This window comes from Callithrix jacchus, chromosome 10 (assembly GCF_049354715.1).
Source record: "Callithrix jacchus isolate 240 chromosome 10, calJac240_pri, whole genome shotgun sequence".
In the NCBI taxonomy this organism is placed as follows: domain Eukaryota; kingdom Metazoa; phylum Chordata; class Mammalia; order Primates; family Cebidae; genus Callithrix; species Callithrix jacchus.
The window spans coordinates 83920768-83942834 of NC_133511.1; the positions used below are offsets into that span (position 1 = coordinate 83920768).

At 42.3% G+C, this 22067-nt stretch overlaps 2 protein-coding genes across 14 annotated transcripts in view; both read right to left on the reverse strand.

Annotated features, from left to right (window-relative positions):
• The window catches only part of SERGEF (secretion regulating guanine nucleotide exchange factor), a 259650-nt gene that overhangs the window by 123054 nt on the left and 114529 nt on the right, over window positions 1–22067 (reverse strand). The window lies entirely within an intron of this gene.
• On the reverse strand, window positions 16899–18657 carry LOC100401662 (ATP synthase F(1) complex subunit beta, mitochondrial). The gene has a single exon (XM_002755078.7). It carries the CDS (start codon window positions 18633–18635, stop codon window positions 17046–17048), a length of 1590 nt encoding a protein of 529 aa, XP_002755124.2. The 5' UTR covers window positions 18636–18657; the 3' UTR covers window positions 16899–17045.

Below are 22067 nucleotides of genomic sequence, written 5' to 3' on the forward strand. Positions count from 1 at the left end.
TCTTCCAGCTAGAAGAAATTTCATCATCCTCAGAATTTGTACAGCACTGTAACTACAGTTCTCATGACAATGAGCATTTTCTTCCATGACAGCTGTTTTGTGTGTGTGCCTTATCCCTCCTGCCCTCTTAAAGGCTTTAGTTCCCACCCACCACTCTGCCTCTAGTACCAGGTTGGCAGCATAGCAGGATAACACGTTTAGGGCTTCAGTTTCCATATCTGTAACATGAACATAACTTAACCTAACTAACAGGAATAACAAGAGAATTAAATAAGATACTAAATACAAATTACCAGTACACAGTAGGTAGTTACCAAATCCAAAACTCCTTTCTTCCCTTTCACATAGCAGAGTATTTTGTTGGACAGATAAAAGGTTGCATGCTTTATAGTTTGCAAAGAAATGTTACTGTATTTTTTTCAATGAAGAAGGGAGAGGAGGATGGAGGGAACAAGTGAGTAAGCATGCAGCAGACAGTAGTTCATTTTGACTGGTACAAACAACTTATATGGGAATTGAAGGTCTGATTGATGAAAGAGCTATAATGTTTGGCCTGATTGCTTCACCAAGTTTTAAGTTCAAAAGTTGGGAGTCTATCAGTTTGCATGGTGGATGAAAGGACAAAGGAACAAAAGGTCACTAAGAGGCTGCTACAGCAATCAAGGAATGAGAGTGTGGACACCTGGCTATGCCGGGTGGAAGCCACAGGGAGCAGACAGGAATGGTTGAATTTGCAAAGCATGTTCAAACGAAAAAATGACAGAGTTTGTGAGTGCAGATGAACTAAATGACTAGAGCACTCTTATCAAGCTGAATCACAGAGAACCCAAAGCCTGGGTAACTACTAGAACAGAAGAGTACCCAGAATTGAGGGATCTTTTGGAAGGTAGGAGGTGTCAGGGGAGCAGCACATGTAGAAAGAACATAAGTTTACTTTTTTTTTTTTTTTTTTTGAGACGGAGTCTGGCACTGTCGCCCAGGCTGGAGTAAAGCAGCACAATCTTGGCTCACCACAACCTCTGCCTCCCAGGTTCAAGCAATTCTCCTGCCTCAGCCTCCAGAGTAGCTGGGATTACAGGTGCCCGCCACCAGGCCTAGCTAATTTTTTGTGTTTTTAGTAGAGACAGGGTTTCATCATGTTGGCCAGGCTGGTCTCAAACTCCTGACCTCAGGCGATTCGGCCTCCCAAAGGGCCGGGATTATAGTGAGCCACTGCACCAAGCCATAAGTTCACTTGGGCAGAAATGAGGAATTTGTTCCTACTGGCCCTCAAGGACTGAGAAGCCACTTTAGAGACAAACAAAAAAAAAATCATTTTGTACATGAGAGCCTACAAGGATTCACTGAACAAGAAGCATGCAGGACTAGTTTCCAACATGCTAACCTCATGAGCTCTCTAGGAGACAGGGACAAGGGATAATCTGCCTATCTACGAGACATCACCTCCCAGGAAGGAAATGACTTCTTCTAAGCTGTCTTTCCTTCCTTACACTGACAAGCCAGTGTATTACAAAAGGAGGTCCTAAATTGTTTTATCTATAAAGAGAAATTCAGAGAGTTGATGCCTTTTCCAAATTAAAAGTTGGCTTTCCTGGGAAGGATATAGTATATTCACAACCTAAAATCTCACATTAGGGTTTATTTATCATAATTTATTAGCTGGGCAGCCTTAGGTTGGTCATTTAAACGCTCTAGGTCTCAGGTATTTCACTTATTAAGTATAATAACAGTATCTCATGTGCCGGAAAGGACCAGAAGATTTCAGGAGGTCTCTCAGCTCTAAGATAGATGATTCAAAATTTATTCTAAACCCTGCAGGTCACACCTTAGTCTCTCTGAACCCTGGACTGTGACTCACTGCAGAAGCCTACATGATATAAAGATGAAGAAAAACCTGGCAAAAACACAGAGTTTAGAGTGGGGGCAGAACTCCAATTGGCAGGTCCCAGTCATAAGAAGATACAGCTAGAATATTAAAGCTGGCCTGGGGACAGAAGATAATTAATCTTCAAGGCAATAAAAATATTTAATTCATTCATCTGAGAGAAATGACAAGAAAGAAGATAGATATTTCCTTTTTCCCTCCCTGTTCTGACAAGGTTACCCTGGATAGATCGTAGAATGTTTAATGAATATTTAGTATAAAAGCCTGAGATGCAAACAAGTAAATGATGAGAGGCCTGGGTGGCAAGCAGTGGAAGCTGACATTGTAGAGGCTGCAACCAGGACAGACATTTCTAGAGAAGAGATGGGGAAAAGAAGTTCGTTTGCAATTTTCAGGTGGCAGCAAAAGTTAAAATATGGTGAGAAATAGAAAAGAAATTGCATGAGTAAAAATCACAGGATTTGATCACTGAATGGATAGATATGGAAGGAAGGTAGAGGTACACTGAAGCTGCCTGAGCTTTCTAACCACCATCAAACCTGAGGAGTTACTAATGTGGGGAAGGGGACAGCCATGGAGAAAAAGGGAAAGGGGAATGTCCACATCCGTAGATCATCTTAAGTGACAAGGTGACAGCCATCAACTGTGAATACTATAATCCCTCCTTCACCTCAGCCATGTAGGCCTTACAGGCATCACCACAAAATACCAGATCAGTTAGCCCACACCTGCTCTGTGTCTAGAACAGAGGCGTAGGTAGGTATCTAGGGTCAGGGAGTAAATGCAAGGAAGTGTTCAGGGATTGGGACAGTAGCAAAGCTGAGGGAGGAGGAGAAAATGCAGCCCACTGCTTTTAGACCCTGTGTTGATTTTGTATCTTATACATTTTTTTCCTTACAGAGGTCCAGTGAGGGATCCAAGAAACAGAAAATCATTTCCAAGGCTCGAAGTAGAAACATGGGCCACAGCCTGAACCAGTGGAGCAGAAGTGAAGTCCTCAAGAAAAAGTGTGGGGGTTCTCCAAGGTACCCTTGGCAGCAGCTAAAAGTGAATGGTTGAGGACTAAAGCCTATTCTTAAGATAAGCATCCATGACCAAAGAGGCTGGGATCCTGGAAAGACTACCCAGACAGCCTCTGCCATGCCAGACTGAGGCCTGCTGGGGTATTTCACTATAACCAAAGGCCCTTCCTTTCAATTCCCTAAATGTAACCATTCTAGGAAGAGAGGTGACTCTTGATAAACTTCAAATTATAAACTTCTCTCTCCAGCTCTTCTCTGTCTATTCAAACCATTACTATGAACTGTTAGGTGACTCTAGTGACTAAGTCCTAGTTTAACCCCAAAATGAGAGTAAATGGAAATTTCTATGACTATGTCAGCCTCTGAGTAGAAACCTCCGTAGGTATCAAGAAGCATTTGTTCTTCCTTCTCCCTCTTTCTTTCTTTTAGTAAATACCAACTAGATGCAAGGCCCACCAGTTTGCAAACAGATATAACCTTCCAAGACCAAGGAAATTATTTTTATTTATTTATTTTTTTGAGACAGAGTATCACTCTGTTGCCAGGCGCCAGGCTGGAGGGCAGTGGCGAGATCTCGGCTCACTGCAACCTCCGCCTCCTGGGTTCAAGCAATTCTCCTGCCTCAGCCTCCTGAGTAGCTGGAACTACAGGCGCATGCCACCACACCCAGCTAATTTTTGTATTTTTAGTAGAGATAGGGTTTCACCATGTTGGCCAGAATGGTCTCAATCTCTTGACCTCGTGGTCCACCTGCCTCAGCCTCCCAAAATGCTGGGATTACCAGCGTGAGCCACCACACCTGGCCCCAAGGAAATTATTTAGAGGCATTTAAAACCACCTTCTCTGACCAAAAATACAATGCAATGCAGTACAAGACAGAAACCTGTGCTTGAAGAGGATCATTCTGGATGCCTGATTCCCTAGGTCATCAAAGCCTAATGTTCACAGTCAGAATGTTTCACCTATTCTAATGGGTTCATCTGTTTTTTCCACTTCGCTCAAGCCAGAGACTACTTGACTTTTGAATTATCAACTGTCTTCTAAAACATGGTGGTCTTGAAGTTGGCTTTGAAAGATCCTCCTCAAATAGTTCATTTGATTAGCAAACTTTAATACATCTACAAGAATATGGGTACACATTTCTGCATTTCAGTTGTAACATCAATACTTGGTCCAAAGACAACATTCCTCATATTGGAGACTATCCAAAATATCCAGGAAAAATTATTAGGGAGATTGTTTTTATTCTGCCCTCTGTTTCTCTTCAAAAGTGAAGGAGATGCTATACAGAATTTAAATGTTCTAACAAACATTGTCTTTAAAGCAAATTTCAATAAACTGAAGTACAATTTATTGAAAACAATTTTTAGTCACAGTGAGCACAGTCTTCTCACAGAATAGCATAAAAGTACAATGGCCTGTGTTCCTGCCACACTCAGCTTTTCTGAGTGTGAGAATCTGAGCCCTTGCTCTGAGAGAAGACCCATTCCTTCCAAGCATTCCTGGGGAGGCACTAGCCTTGCTGAACAACAAGCACTGGCTGAACCTGGCTTGGTCTGAGGAGGAAGGATGCAGTTGTCTGGCAGAGATCAGAGTGACCTTGGAATCCAAAGTCAGCAGGACCCGGGGCTCCTTCTCTACTGGGTAACATACAAATGAAGACCATTGGGTCTCTCAGAGCTTATATGACAGGAGTCAGAGGTGGCAGGAGTGAAACCCAGAAAGAGGAAGTAAATGTTCTCAGAGACCCATTAGAAATGAGGACAAGTGCACAAATGGGCACTGTGTGGTTTTAACAGCACCAAGCTGGCCTGCGTTCTAGTCCTTTGCTCTCTGTCGGTTAGTCTGCCCACCTCTGAAATAAGGAGCTTGGATAAGCAGATCCTTAGAGTCTCAGTCAGCCTCGAAATTCTGATATAGATTCCAACCCCAGAATACTGAGGAGGTCTCCAGCCTTAACAAGGCAGCCCTGAGACCAGCAAGGGCAGGCCACCAGCATCTTCCCTTCATTTCTTTCTGTCTTGACCCAATTCATCACTCAAAACCTAGCTCAAATGCCACTGCCTTCAAGAAGCTTCCCCTGACCCTTCTGACATAATCATTCATTCCTTCTCTAGGAGCTCCTAATTTGTGTTGGTGCTCAGCACTGGCACTGACACTTTCAGAGGTGTATGCTACATAACTGGAGCAGGGCAAGGGGAGGGGTGGGCTGATAAGGAAGGGAAAATAGGAGACAGGCAAACTGAAACATTACCAACCCTTTCTCATTACTGTGCAGAACTCTCAAACCCAGTTTCAGCCTCCTGACAAACCAACTCTGCACAGTCGAAAGACTTAATCCATGGTTAGAATACCAGTGGCTAATGAGGTTTCGGTCTAAACCAGTCCCTGTCTTTTTTATTGAGAAGAAGCCATTCTTGAGCTGAGAGTTATAAAAGCTCTACGGTCTGCAGAAAAACAGAAGGCAAAATGGCCACAGGAACAATCACCTGCAAAGGGGGTGGGGTGGGGTGGGGGCGCTGCAGCACAGAGCTAAGTGGGGGTGGGGCGCTTGGTGGCTCAGCATATAGGAGACAGTGCCATGCTGTGGCCACCTGCCGCCTCTGCGCTGCCTTCTGCAGCCTCTGCAGGTACAGGAGGGCCTGTTTCCTGACCCAGTTTTCTCCCCAATCTCTATTTAGCTGTTCGCTAGTGATGCTTCTGGCATGCCAATCAGATACTGCAGCCAGCAGTGCAGTTTGTTACAACAAATTCACAGTTCCTAGTAAATTCAGTGGAAAAGTACTGTGTCAAGCAGACTAATTAAACTGACGTAATTTCCACAGCCATACACTTCTATCAAATAAGAAAAAAAAAACACTCAGGGTAAAAAGAAAGAAATCATATCTTTCCATCTTATGAAATTGACTGTGGTTGTAATATATTTAAAGAATGATTCTGCTCAGTGTCCTTGGAGCCACAGTTGTCCAAGTCTTGGGCCCTAGATGAGACTTTGGACTGTGCTGGGAAGAGCACTAGGCTACAAGTCTGCAGGTCCTTCTCACCCAGTCTGTGACCCTTGGCAAGCTATTTTCAGTGTCTTGGGGAAAGGAGGGAATATCAAACTGGACTGTCATTAAAACACCTTGTGAGTCTCTTATTCTCTACTCTGTCAAACTGTCAAACTTATGACCAAAAAAAGAATGTACTTTTATCAAACCAGTGAAATAAGAACTGAACCAGAGGTCCTCATTTGGTCCCAGTTATGCTGCTAGCTAATTATGACCTTGAGCAAACTACAGGATCCCTAGAGACGTCAAAGTCTTCATCTTCGAAATGAGGGTGATGTACTGGATAAATGCTACAGTTCCTTCTGATGCTAATGCTCTATTCTATTCTATAAAAGATGAAATTGGTTGCACTACCATGGAGAGGACAGTTCTGAATGTCAAGCATTTCAATCTGCCTACAATGGGCTTTCTCTTCTCACAATGAGAATTAGTTGTATGTGCTTCCCCTGTGTTTCAAGATCTTCTATTCTAAAAATGCAAGACAGACATTTGCCTCTTCTTTCTTTTGAGATAGCTCAGCAAATAAGGTTGCCCTTTTCCTCACTTCTCCCCAGTCCCACTCTTAGAGGAAGAAAGCACTATCCAGGCAGAGGGGGAATGAGAGTTACCAAAAGAAATACCAGGGAGTCACTCAGGTTTCCAAATACAAATTGAAAAAATGGCCGGACATTAGTCAGACAGATGATAAAGGTGGAGTCAGCCACAAGGAGAAGGATCTCAGAGGGAAGATGGGGTAGGGAAAGGAAAATTGATAGTTAACCAGGAAACAAACCTCAGGTTTCTCTTCAGACAGCAAAAAGAAACTGCATGTAGGAGACAGCAAGGCAGACAAATGATAAGGGTGAAACAAAATAGCATGCATCCTCAACTCCATGGACAGCTAATCCACTACTAGTCCTAGAAATTCCACCTCCCTGATATTCTGAACCTATTCACTTCTCTTCATTATTGCTGCCATAACCTTAGTTCAAACTCTCCTCAACTTAGTCCTCAATCACTGTTACAGTTTTCTGACTTGCCTCTTAACTCTCTTTCTCCAATCTATCCTTCCCTTGCCATCACAGTGATCTTTCTAAAACACAATTCTAAACAAGCCACTTTTCTACTTCAGATGTTTCAATGTCCCCTCATTCACCTTCATAACAAAATAGGAGTCCTACATAATCTGGTTCTAGATGGCCTCTCCTGCCTCATCCCTTACCATCCCTACAAGGCTCTGCTCCAGTCATGCTGAAGTGCTTGCAGTTTCCTGAATGTGCAGCTTTGGCTCTTCATATAAGCAGCTCTTTTTGCCTGAAACTCTGCCCTCTCTGCAACCCCCCCAAACATAACCATCACCACTCACTAAGACAATTTCCGCTCATCCCTTAGGACTCAGTTCAGACATGATCCAGTCTGAGAAGACTGCTCTGACCAGTGCCTTCAAATCTGGATGACATATCCCTCTTCTTATGCTCCCACAAACATCTTATGTTATGCCATCACAACCATTTCTGTGTTGAATTGTAAAGAGCTCCTGATTCCTCGATCTCCTCAACCATATTTTAACATCTTGGAACTCTAAATACAGTGCTTGACATCAGTATTCAGGAAACAGTTGATGAATGAGAGAATGAGTAAATAGAGAAATGCATGTGGGAAACCAAGCCTACCTGATAGAGGGGGAAGCCTTAATCTATCAAAGCAATACTGACAGGAAAAATGGTGAGATATATGGGACAGATTGGGGGAAAGCAGGGTCTAAGGTTCACACCAAGAACAAACCTGACAGTAGAAAAAATAAAAGTAGAAACCAGTAGGAGCTCTAGCTAAGAAAAATGGATAAGTTTCCATCATCAGCATGAGAAGCCACAGAGGAATCTCAGGTCCTGAGAAGAAAAACTTCTCACTGGGATCCGTGTAACTCTCCCAAGAATAAAAAGGTATAGAAGCAGCAGAGAAATTAATAAATAGTTTAGCCTGGAATCACAGAAAAAAACCTGGGGCTAAATCCAGAATAAGCCTGGGCAGATCAAAGGGAAGATGCTGGTAGAAGGAGCCAGGAGTTACAATGGAAAGAGGACAGGGTTTGGAGTTAGGTAGCTTCGCCACTCACTACCTCTGTGACCTTGGGCAAGTCAAGTCTTTGTTTTCCTAGGAATCTTAGATTCTTCATTGGCAAAATGTGAATCTAGTACCTATTTCACAGAACTATTTAAAGAAACACATGAGCCATACTATACTTTGTAAATGAAAGGAACAAGTAATCGACAATTATTATGATGATGTTGGCAGCCAGAAGCTGTCTCTTCTGTTTGAAGGAATCCAGAGCTTATAAATTGTTCCAGATTCCCCATGAAGAGAAAGAATGCATGTTGATAAAGGAATGTACTCCAAGGTATGAGGAACCTGATATGTTACCATTCCCAATGGGAGATTCTGCTAGAAAGGGCAATGCTTAATCCAAAGGAATGGTACTAATAATGATGAACTTGTAAGCAGGATCAGGGCCCAGCCGGGATAGCACAGAGTAATGTGTTATTTTGTGTAACTACCAGAATATAGATGTCTTCTTGATAATATAGCTAAGGTACCATCATGCTATTAGAGTCAAATAAAGGACAAACCAGAACTATATCTGTGCAGAGTGGCATGGCAGAAGTGTCACCTGAATAGTTATCATCCTGGACATGTTTTTCAAACTCAATAAAGGAAATGTGTATTCAGAGAAATAGAAACCAGGTTCTCCGATCTTAGACATTAAAATGTCAAATATCTAAAAAGGAGCTCCTGGGGTTAAGTTTTCAGATTAGACCTCCCACAGAGGCAAGGGGCTACAGATGGAAAGCAGAGGACCAGGCCAGAGTCAGGTGAGTTTCGTCCACCCCTTAGGGCCAGAGACTGAGTGTCCTAGACGAAGAGAGCCAGATGCTTCACATTTCTCCTCTCTTTGTCTAGTTCCCTATGTATCACACACTATCATTCAGACAAATCAGAACACTGCCAGCCTGCCACAGCTGTGCTCAGGGGAGTCACAGTAAGGTCAGGGTCCAAACTTGAGTCAAGGAGTTAAAGGAAGCCTACAGCTCCCCTAAGATCCAAAAGGGAAGGTGAATTCAGAGGAACAGATTTGGGACCATTTTGCCGCCAACACACATACAGACACAGACACACACACACACACACAGACACACACACACACACACACACACACACACACGTACACACAGAAAATTTCCCTCCAAGGCTAAATCTTGTAAGTTCTGTGTTGTTGGTTTGCTTAGAGATAGGGTCTCACTGTACCACTCGGGTTAGAATGCAGTGTTGAACTCATAGCTCACTGTAACCTCAAACTCTTGGGCTCAAGAGTCCTCCTGTCTCAACCTCCTGAGTAGCTAGGACTGCAGGCATATGCCACCATGCCCAGCTAATTAAAAAAAAAAATAGAGAGAGAGATGGGGTCTTGTTATGTTGCTGAGGCTGGTCTCAAACTCCTGGCCTCAAGCAATCTTTTCACTTTAGTCTCCCAAAGACCTGGGATTATAAGCATGAGCCACCATGCCTGGCCTGTTGTGGGTTTGTTTTAATAAGCTAAATCATGGGAATTTTTCTGTTTGTCTGAAGTCTCCCTAATATTTTGCAAATCATACACCATTCACTCTACTTTTACTGAAAACCAACTATATGCCCAGCATAGGCAAAGAGGACATAGAGAAAAAAAAAATCAGAAATTACATGTGCCCTTAGAAGATGTCCAATGTAGATGAAGAAGAAAGATATGCATACAGAAAGCCACTTAAAAAAAAAAAAAAAAGACAAGACCAAAAATCTGGCTGTGAATCAAAAACAAATACACTAATACAAAACATCAGTGCTGGGAAGAGAAGAGGCCAGGAGGACCTTGTGGCTCAGGTGGGCGGACAAGACCTCACAGACCGAGTAGAACCTAAGCTGGACCTTGCAGAAGAAACAAATTTAAATAAAAGTCAGGGAGGGAAAATAGTACTTCAAGAGAGTGGCAACATTCATTCAATAAACACTTATCAAACACCTATTCTGTGCCAGACATGGGGCACATCAGATGAATAAGAGAGGAACAGCAACAAACACTTTTGAAGAGCTTAATATGTGCCAGGCACTTTACCTATGTTTTAAGCACTTTACCTACTCAGTCTTTCCCACAATCCAATATGGTAAATTACTGCTATAATACTCATTTTACAAATGAGAAAAATGAGGTGGAGGGAAGGTGAGTAACTTGCCTAAGTGATGGGGCCAGGATTCAAGCCTGGCTCTGGGCAGTTTTTTGTTTTTTAAGTTTCAATGAAGTATAATTTATATATAAATATATATACAGAGATAGATAGATAGATAGATATTTAATGTGCATAATTTTATAAGTTTTAACATATGTATATACTAGTAATTTTTTTTTTTTTTTGAGACAGTCTCTCTCTGTCACAGGTTTTTTTGAAACAGGATCTTTGTTGCACAGACTGGAGTACAGTGGCACAATGGTTCACTGCAACCTCTGCCTCCCAGGCTCAAGTGATCCTCCCACTTCAGGCTCCCCAGTAGCTAGGACTACAGGTGTGCACCACCACACCTGACTAATTTTTGTATCTTTTGTAGAGATTTCATCATGTTGCCCAGGCTGGTCTCAAACTCCTGGGCTCAAGTGATCTGCTCACCTCAGCCTCCCAAAGTGCTGGGATTATAGGCATTAGCCACCATACCCATCCTACACTAGGAAAATCTTTACCACAATCAAGATCGTGAGCATATCTATCACCAAAAGTCCCCTCATACAGCCCTGAGCAGTTTTTGAATGACAACTCATTAACAGAAACAGGTAAGTCAAGTAAAGGTAGTTGGGTAGCAGTTTGGAGTTTAAAAAATGACAAATTTAGTTTTGGATATGATAAGTTTGAGCTTATATTCAGCAAATAGTCAAAAACAGGGAACTAGAGAGGGGCCTGTTAAGTGGAGGTGGGAATACCGATTCCAGAATAAAGATAAAAGTAAGACTCTATCTAAGAAGGAAGAGAAACAAAAACAAACAGAAGAGCAGGGGCTAAGAACTGAATCTGGGAGACATGCAATATAGAAGACAAGAGGAGAAGACAGTGAAGGAGACAGTGGGATGACAATGAGAAATACACAGTGTTATAAAAACCAAGGGAGATCAAAGTTTCTAAAAAGTTTGATGCCAGAGAAAAGTCAAGGATAATGATGACACTGTATATAACATTTCAGAACCAGAAAAAAAATCCTCGGAGAAGTTACAATTTTTCTTAAAAAAAAAAAAAAAAACAGGGAATGTGAATACCGTTTGTGGTCTAGTTAAGAAGAGGTATTGTACCAATGCCCATTACCTGATTTTGATATGATATTATAGTTACATAAGATTCTATTATTGAAGGAAGCTGGGTGAAGGGTATATAAGATCCTTTGTATCAATTGTCCTCTGAATCTATATTTCAAGATAAAAAGTTTAAAAACCAAGGAACTAACTCAACATCTAATGTATGCCAGACATTGTACCAAACACTTTCATAATGAATGATCATTTTAATCTTCAAATAATCCTATTAAGTAGATGCTATATTCCCATCTTATAGCTGACAAAAGTGAGAGGCATAATAAAGGACTTGCACAGAATCACCCAGCTAGATTACAAAGGAGCCAAAGCATTAACTACTTTTTCTACTGCAATGTGTATACATTCTACCTAAGGCAGCCCTGACAAGTGGTTGGCTCCTGCTTCAACAAGTCACGGCCTTCATATTTTACATTGACACAACTGTAGAATAAGCTACTTTACCCTATCCTAGCCCCAGTTTTCTTACCAGTAAAATGGAGCAATAACTCTTATCTTACTTAATTCCTAGGACTGCTGTGAAATTCCAATGAGATAATGGGTGCAAAAGGTCCTTACAAACGGTAAAATCTGTGCCCATCTCAGGGACTAACATTCTGAAACAAATGACTGAGTAAGGTCAGCCCTGGCTAAACAGACAGAGGGAAGGAAAAAATATCTGCACTAGCAACTCTTGCTTGCCTGTTCTTTTGGGTAGTATATGACCCTCGGGATGCACTGGCTACCAGCAGCATCTGGCCAAGGGCAGGCAGTCCTCTCTGCATAAGCCTGTATCAGTAACACTAGACCCAATCACCATCCCCCATCCACCAGCCCCACTTTCTTCCAGCCCCACACACATATGGTGTGCTTCCCTATGCAGATGCCCTGTGCCTCCAAAAACTTCAGCTGTTTGTAAATGAGCATCCTGTTATGAAGCTACTAGAAATATACCCTTGGGCCCCTGACCCCAGCCCTAGCTCAAAGCTGTCTTTTTGGAGGCAGGATGCTGTCGGTACACCCAGAGCTTAAGAAATTAACAGCTCCAGATACTAGTAGAGCTGGCTTCACTCGTGGTGCCGAAATTAGCTAGAGAAGACACATGCTGCTATTGTAAGATAATAGAAACCTATCTCAGAGGTAGCTTTGGAGGGTCTTGAGTTTCACCTGTAGAAATGTTTCTCTGGGTAAAATGGCCTATCATTTCAGGAAGGAGGTCTAGCTGCACAGTCTATGCCTCAGTCATGCACAGGAAAAAGCTAGGCTCAGGATGCCAGTGCAGCCTGACTCCCTGGCTTGATTAAAAGGCACTGACACTACAATGCCAGTGACTCCATCAAGAGAAAAAGAGACCTGTGGCTGGCGTGTAGGCAGCCCTCACACAGCTGGTTGTACAGGCTCTGCTGCAGCCCTTCTCTCCAATACCAGTGATGTAGCCCTCAGCAGAGCTCACCTTACTTAGACTTTGGCAACTGCCTCCTTACTGGTCTCACTGCCTGCTTCCAAGCCATCCTCCAAGGACAGCCAGGGAAGGCTCTGATCTCATCACTTGTTTAGTAACCATTCACAATTCTCACTGACTACATGACTGAATGAAGCCCAAATCCTATAGCCTGGCATTCAAAGGCCTTCTCAAATTGGCCCCAGTTGACCTCTACAACATTGCTTCAATTATTTCCCTTTGTGTGCTTTAGGCTCCAGCCAAAATGAACTACTTGCTGATCCCTGAACTCAGCCTGTGATTCCTGCCTCTGTACTTTGTTCATGCTGTGCACTCCATCTGGAATGCTTCCTTCTTATCCAAATCTTACCGGATTTTCAAGCCAGCTCAAATGCCACCTCCTCCATGAAGTTTTCCTGACTATTCTAGTTCACACTATTTTAGCTACTTATTATCAGTACCTGAGGAGCTCTTATAAAATACTGATGCCTAAGCATGATCCTCAGAGATGATGATTTAATGAATTTGGGGTAGGGCTTGGCAACTAATATTTTTAATTTATTTAATTTTTTTAGAGTTGGGATCTTGCTCTGCACCCAGGCTGGAATGCAGTGGCATAATCCAAGGCTGACTGCAGCCTCCAAATCTTGGGCTCAAGTGATCCTCCAGCCAGGCTATGATCGCACCACTTGTTTAGTAACCATTCACAATTCTCACTGACTACAGGACTGAATGAAGCCCAATTCAGCCTCCTGAGTAGCTGGGACTACAGGCATGTACCACTGCCCTCAGCTAAGTTTTCTATCTTATTTTATTTTTATTTGTGGAAAAAGAGTCAGAGGAACTCAAGGTATTTTTAATATGCAACCAAAATTATAAAACATTGTCCTCATTAAAAAGAGATCTCTCCTCTCACTAAGCTCCCATAACATTTTATCTAAGTATCTTTTATGACACACAGTTTCAAACTTCTTTCGTATATATTTTATTTTTAAAGAATTTTATTGAGGGTTATTTTTTGTCAGGCACTATTCTAGTCACTGTAATATAATAGTAATCAACACAAAGGGCCTTGCTCTCATGGAGTTTAAATTCTGATGGGGAAACAGATACTAAACAGATAAACTAAGGTCAGATGATAAGTGCCATTAAAAGCAGGAAAGGAATGGAGAATAAAAGAAGAGGTCCTCTCTTAGAGAACATGGTTTAGAAAAGCTTTCCTTATTGTAATCTGACATCCTTTTAGACAGCGTATTGACTGACAACAAAACCTGTGTCTAATTCATTTTTATGTCTCTCATAGCTTTTTGCATAATGCTTGCATAAATAGGTGCTCAATAAGTAGATGCTTGTTATATGAATGAATGAATGAAAGAATGACTGAGTAAATGGATCAATGTGCCTTATTAAATGCTGTATCCCCCATAATGCCCAGGGTAGTACCTGAAATATACCAGATACTCAATATATATTGGCTGAGTGGGTGAACTTGACTGAATTTTGGGACAAATTATTTTGATGGCATATTTTCTGTGACTAGGCCATCGCAAGATTACAGAATATCAAGCTGATCCTGAGACCACTGAGTCCAACCTCCTCATTTTAAAGATAAAACTATTATCAGAGATGATCACCTAACTGGCCCAACGTCACAGAATGAATCACAGGGAGAGATGATCTGAGTCCCTAGTTCTTCTGCTTCTTGGTCCTGTGCTCATTCCATCAAACTGAAATACTTTTTCCATTAGCAGGAGAAAACCATTCTGAGGATCATTAACTCAACTAGCCCAAGAAATAACTCAGATTAGCATCAGTAAAATGAAAGAAAACCTCCATTTTCTTTGTTCTTGTAACAGTCTTTGCTGATGACTCAAGGATAGTACATTTAACAGACAACCTCACGCTCACGACACCTCACTGCCCAACTCCACCTCCCACAGTAAGGCATGCAGACAGGATCTCCTAGAGCGGGCAGGGGATTGGTGAATTTCCAACTACAAATACAACTATGAACTTTTCCCCTTTTCCATTTTTAGCCACAGTTCCAATGAAATATGGAAAGGCAATGCCAGGTTAAATGGAAAAGGCTAGGCAAAGAAGCCAGTAGCTGGAAAACCAGAGAGGAGCTGAAGGCTCTGGCCAGGTGAGGCACAGAAGCAGGTGCAGGGACTATCGAGGTAGTAATGGGTGTGGCTGAAAGCCAGTGATTGGCCACACTGACCTTGCTGTGGGCAAACAAACTGTGGCCTGAAGACAAGCAAGTAAAATCTTTTTCCCCACATTTTTCTTAAAATTCTGTGGAATCACAGCATCCATCTGGATGCAATGAAAACCAATTTCCTAGAATAATATTTCAAACAAAATGCTCAAGAAAGCCAAAAGTTATACAGTTGGCATGGGTTTCCCTGGCTTTGTAGTAAATACATCACTCTATTACCTGGCCCTTCTGTACCTCTACAGTCCAGGAATGTTCAAAATGAGGACTCCAGGCATTTGGAAATCCTAAAGGGCTTTCTGATTCATCAAAGGAAAACTTGGTTGAGTGCAACTTTCAGTGTCAAATATATGATGATTATTATTATTATTTCTTAAAAATTGGCATTTTGTGTTGGGTGCAGACGAAAGAGAAGCAGAGCAGCTAATTAACTGCAGCAGAGATTTCTAGCTTTAACTGAGCTTACAGATTACCTGGAGGCACTGAGTCCTACCAGATTATAATCAAAGTAGAGATGTGAAAATCTATATTTTTAGCAAGCACACCAGGTGATTCTTATGAACTGGTTAGCATAGGAAACACCAAGCTAGAAAACCATAGTATCCACTTCATGGGATTATTATCAGAACTAAGTCAAACTATATAAAGCTGTTAGCACAATACCTGGCACATAATAAATATTCAGTAAGTGTTAGTAGTTGTTGTTATTTAATTGTTAATAAGACATTCCAAGGCTGGTCAGATAATAGTTACTCTAGGGACGTGTACAAGTTAAAAAGCAGAGAGTTCAAATATCCTGGAGTGGAACAATTACTATCATTTACCTCTTTTTTCTTATTAATTTCATCCCTGTTATCCCCCTAGCACAACAGTTCTCAAAGTGTGGTCCCTAAATCAGTAGCCTCAGCATCATCTGGGAATATTATTAGAACGTGGATGCAGTGAACAGGGAGGACTTCTACACTGCTGGTGGGAATGTAAACTAGTATAATCACTATAGGAAACGATATGGAGATTCCTTAAGGAACTAAAAGTAGAACTACCATTTAATCTAGCATTCCTACTACTGGGTACCTGCCCCGAGAAAAAGAAGTCATTATACAAAAAAGATATTTGCACACGCATGTTTACGGCAGCACAATTCGCAATTGCAAAAATGTAGAACCAACCTAAATACCCATCAATCAACAAGTGGATAAAGAAACTGTGGTACATAGATATATAATGAAATGCTACCCAGCCATAAAAAGGATGAATTAATGGCATTTGCAGCAACCTGAATGGGATTGGAGATGATTATTCTAAGTGAAGTAACTCAGGAATGGAAAACCAAACATTGTATGCTCTCAATCATAAGTGGAAGCAAACTAAGAGGATGCAAAGGCATAAGAATGGCACAATAGACTTCAAGGACTCAGGAAAAGGGGGGGAAGTGGGTGAGGGATAAAAGACTACAAATCGGATTCAACGAATACTGCTTGGGTGATGGGTCTCACAAATCTCACAAATCACCACTAAAGCACTTATTCATGTAACCAAATATCACCTGTTCCCCAAAAACCTATGGAAATAAAAATGAATGAATGAATGAATAAATAAGAAGTACAAATTCTCAAGCCCCACTCTAGACCTACTGAATGAGTATATCATCAGAGGTGGAGCCCAGATATTTATTTCAGCAAGCTTTCCAGGTGATTCAGAAGCAGGCTATAATTTGAGAACCATCACCCAAACACCTTGCAATTCAACGTATGGTCCCTATATCAACAGCATAGGAATGCTGGAAATGCAGAATCTCAGGTCCCAACCCAGACTAACTAAATCAGATTCTGCATTTTAATGAAATCCCAGGTGATTCATATGCACTATATCATTTGAGAAGCACTATCCTAGTCTACAGGAACTTCAGAGAGACAAAAGAAACTAAATTTACAGTTGTTTTGGTTATTTTTTTTGGGGGGGTGTACATTTTATTGGAAACTTTAAATACTGTTCAGACAGAATGTATCTTCAATCAAGGCTCTTGTGTAGCCTACACAGAAAAATGAAGCTTTCTGGATTAGGGGCGAGGAGAGGGACAGACACAAGAACCCCTCATGATGAATGCTCTTCAGCCAGCTTATCAGCTTTTGCCACAGCTTCTTCAATGGGTCCCACCATATAGAAGGCCTGTTCTGGGAGATGGTCATATTCACCTGCCAAAATCTGCTGGAATCCTTTGATGGTCTCCTTCAGGGGTACCAGCTTCCCCATATGACCTGTGAAGACCTCAGCAACCTGGAATGGCTGAGACAAGAAACGCTGTATTTTCCGTGCATGGGACACAGTCAACTTGTCTTCCTCAGAAAGTTTATCCATACCCAGGATGGCAATGATATCCTGGAGGGATTTGTAGTCCTGCAGGATCTTTTGCACCCCACGGGCAACATCGTAATGCTCACTGCCAACAATGTTGGGATCCATGATGCGAGAAGTGGAGTCCAGAGGATCCACAGCTGGATAGATGCCCAGCTCAGCAATGGCACAGGACAGTACAGTGGTAGCATCCAAATGGGCAAATGTAGTAGCAGGGGCAGGGTCAGTCAAGTCATCAGCAGGCACATAGATGGCCTGTACAGAAGTGATAGATCCCTTCTTGGTGGTGGTAATTCTTTCCTGCATAGTACCCATGTCAGTGGCCAGGGTAGGCTGATAGCCTACAGCAGAAGGGATTCTACCCAATAAGGCAGACACCTCTGAACCAGCCTGGGTGAAGCCGAAGATGTTATCAATAAATAGCAATACATCCTGACCTTCCTGGTCTCTGAAGTATTCAGCCACAGTCAGTCCAGTCAGAGCTACCCGGGCACGAGCACCAGGTGGTTCATTCATTTGACCATATACCAGGGCTACCTTAGAGGTGGCATCTTTTAAGTTGATAACACCAGACTCAATCATTTCATGGTATAAATCATTGCCTTCACGGGTTCTCTCACCAACACCAGCAAACACAGAGTAACCACCATGGGCTTTGGCAACATTGTTGATTAACTCCATGATCAGTACAGTCTTGCCAACTCCAGCACCACCAAAAAGCCCAATTTTGCCACCCTTGGCATAGGGAGCTAGCAGATCCACAACCTTGATACCAGTCACCAGAATTTCCTGCTCAACATTCATTTCCATGAATTCAGGAGCCTCAGTATGAATGGGAGCAAATTGTTTGGTTTTGATGGGACCTCTTTCATCAATAGGTTCTCCAATGACATTCATAATTCTGCCCAAAGTCTCAGGACCAACAGGAATTTTGATTGGTGCACCAGAATCCAGTACTTTCTGGCCTCTAACCAAGCCCTCTGTACCATCCATAGCAATGGTCCTAACTGTGCTCTCACCCAAATGCTGGGCCACCTCCAAAACCAGTCTGGTCTCCCTGCCTTGCACTTCCAGGGCATTTAGGATCGGTGGTAGTCCCTCATCAAACTGGACGTCCACCACTGCGCCAATGACCGCCACGATGCACCCGGTAGCGGCGCCTGCCTTCGGCGAAGGAGATGTTTGAGCCGCATAGTCCCTGACAGGATAGACCGCCGTTGGAGTGGCCCACAGTAAGAGCTGCACTGGGGGTAGCGACGCTGAAGGGCTCAGTCCCCGCAAGGCCCCGGAGGCCGAGGTAGCGGCCACACGACCCACAAGACCCAACATGGCGGAGTCCGGGTGGCGACTCTGTTTTGGTTATTAAGTGGGGTTTATAAGTAGTTACTAGGCACTGTCCGTTACACAGATTACCTTGTTCATCCTCATTATGCTTGTGGTAGGTATTTTTATCCCTGTTTTACAGATTAGAAAATTGAGCCTCAAATCAATAAAGTAACTTGCTCAAGTGGTAGAGCTGACCATCTCTGTATGACCCAAAGTCTGTGTTCCTTTCTCCACTCCATTGTGCCTGTGGGTATAGGGAAGCAGACACCACCTGCCTGCTGGTACAAGTGAAGCACTTCAAAACAAAGGCAGTCCTCAACATATGAATAAGCAAGACTCCAAAAGTATGTTTCTAAGTCAAATGTTTGGAACTAGTGAGAGAACTACTTGTAGAAACTATTTACATCATGGCTTCTACAAGAAAATGCATTCAGAGTTACAGCACCAGACGGTAGGAGCTCCCTGCAGGGTCAATACATCTGGGCTCCAGGAACTTGTTAGCACTTCATTTATATCAACATAAGAAAAAGCACCTCCAAGGCAAATCCCTCCCCAGATGTTAGGGGCTGGGAAACATCCATTCATTCCCTCATTCAAAGATTTACTGAGTGCCTCCTATGGAAAAGGTGCCATGCCAGGTGCTGTAGGTGAAAATGATCCATGACTCAAGGAATTCATAACCAGCAAGGGAAATAAAGCAGGAACAGTCAGCCTGTCTCTCTCTCTCTCTCTCTCTCTCTCTCTCTCTCTCTCTCTCTCTCTCTCTCTCTCTCTCTCTCATATCCAAAGTGGTAACTGACAAAAAGCTACTATGGAAGTTCACAGAAGGAAAGTGATCAATTAGGACCTGGACATCAGGGAAGACTTCCCAAGGAGGTGTCATCTAAAACTAGTCTGGAAAAAGAAGGAGAACATAGATTAGGCAAAAAGCACTTCTGGCAAAGGGCAGAGTGTGAGCAAAGGTATAAATGTGTGAAAGAGAAGTCACGTTACAGAACTGTGGGTTATCCTCTTCGGTGAAGCAAAAGGTTCACTTAACTTGAATCTGGGATATGAAACTAGAAAGGCAGGACTGTGCCTCAGCAGAGAAGACTCAATGCTAGGTTGAGAGAGCAGAACTTTGTACCTATATAGAGAGCTGCTACATATTACTCATCATATTACATAACAAATCATTGAACCCCAAATCCTTTTTGCAACCAACTAGGGTAAAAACAAACATTTCTGAATTGGTATTATAACTATTTCAAGTCTGCTTCTTCCGTTAGACTGAATTCAAATGACTTTGAGCATTAGCAAATGCTCAAAAGATGCTGAATGTATAAACAAAGGAATGAATAAATGAGTACACTAATGAGCAGCTGAGAGGTTATAAGCAGGAGAGAGAAGGCTCAATACTTCATCATGGCCTGAAAAGGAAAGGGTAAGAGGAGGGATGGACATAGAGAGACTGGAAGCAGCAGATCTAATGGCTAGGAGGCCACTGTGATTAGACAGGGAAGAGTCTGGAAACAACTAGGTTAAGTGCAATGGGACTGAGGAAAAAGGGACACAGCAAGTGATTGGCAATGTGAGCAGAAAAAGAAGATGTCAAAGTCTCACTAAAGTTTGGAGTCTGGGTGACAGTGCCATTATAAAAATGGATAGTCAAATGGAAGAGTAAGGTGCTTTATAAATATCACTTATTAAATCCTTACCACCCTGAGGGTATTATCTCTCTGACCTCATCCTCTCTTATTCTCCCCCATATTCACTCCACTTGAGTCATGCCAGCTTTCTTGCTATCTCTTGAGTATACCAAGCCTGCTCCCACTTCAGGGCCTTTGCATTGGGATATGCTTCCCCAGATATCTGCATGGCTAAGTCCCTCACCAACTCCATGTCATGATTTCCATGAGGCCTATTAAAAACTGCAACCTGGGAGGCAAAGGCAAGAGAATCACTTGAACTCGGGCAGGGGCCGTGGCAGGCGGGACGCAGAGGTTGCAATGAGCCGAGATTGCACCGTTGCACTCCAGCCTGGGCAACAAGAGTGAAGCTCCGTCTTAAAAAATAAAATAAAAACTGCAACTCACACTTCCCCCAGAATTCCCAAAATCCCTAATCCTGCTTTCACTCTTTTTTCTTCTCTTGGTTATATTTATTATCTTCTAACATGGTATTTGATTTTCTTGTGTATTATGTCTAGGTTTGATGTCTGTCTCTCCTCACTAAAATATAAATTCCATAAAGATAAGGATTTCTGTCTATTCCCCAAATGCCTTGGAAGTGGCTGGCACATAACTGTGCTCAATAAATTCCACTGAATAGTGAACTATCTCCATTTTATAGACGAGAAAACTGAGGTTCAGAGGAAGAATGCAGCTTTCCCTAAATAACACAGCTGTCAATCAGTTTTAGGAACCTAATTCACAGATCTGTCCAACTCCCACTGTCACTCTACCAAGCTAAGTCTCCCTTTAGACAGGCCTAATTGAAGGCTACAGTGGCCTATGTGAGAGGTTAATGGTGTGAGATTAGAGCCATTGGCAACCATTCCCACAAGACAGGGGACTTGGCCTGGCAGGGAGCAAGTCTATGCATACAGATCCTGAACTGCCTGCGGCCCGAGAAACAAGTAATCTGACCAGAGACTCACCAAGAGAACCAACGGTTTCATTTTCTAAGTGCAAGTTTGAAGAATCAGGCCAGCTTCTCCAATGAAGCAGCTCCTAATTTTTCCAGCTGCCTAGATTGTCAAATTACAAACTTAGCTTCAGGAGAATGTATTTAACAAAGGGACATGTTCTATTTCCCTTTTTACCACCCATCCACTGGATCTGCACTTGGTTTAATTGCCACTCTGATCCCCCCACATAATCCATACATCACAAGACTCACATTTACAGTTCAGTACATTATCACGCTGGAGCTGCTCAAAATAAACGGGTTTGGCAAAGTGTAATTATTTCCAGCAAAAGAGTTGGTTCTGCATTTTGACAGTCATCTGATATATTATTGTACTCAATGCTAAACTGTGAAACTGCAAAATTAAAAGAAAGCAATTTTTTAAGTTTTAAAAGTACTCATTATTAAATTATAAAGCAGATCATTTATGATGAGTCAGTCCAAAAACAGAAGGACGATAATGAAAGACTGAAGGAAGATTGGCTTCTTTGTATAACCTCTAACATTCACAATCCAAGGCCATTGTGAAAATTAAATGAGATTGCACATGTAAAATATCTAGTCCAGTGTTTAAGACATAATAGGTCCTCAGCAAAGGCTGATTTTCTTCCTTAATAATTATTATTATTTTCTCAGCAGCAGAATTTACAAACTATCTCAATTTGTTCATTGTTCGTATACTCCATGATTCCCTAATTCCCAAAGAGCTCTCAGTCTGCCAGGGAAAGGCAAGTAAACAGATAACTCCCACAAAAGGGAATGACTGCT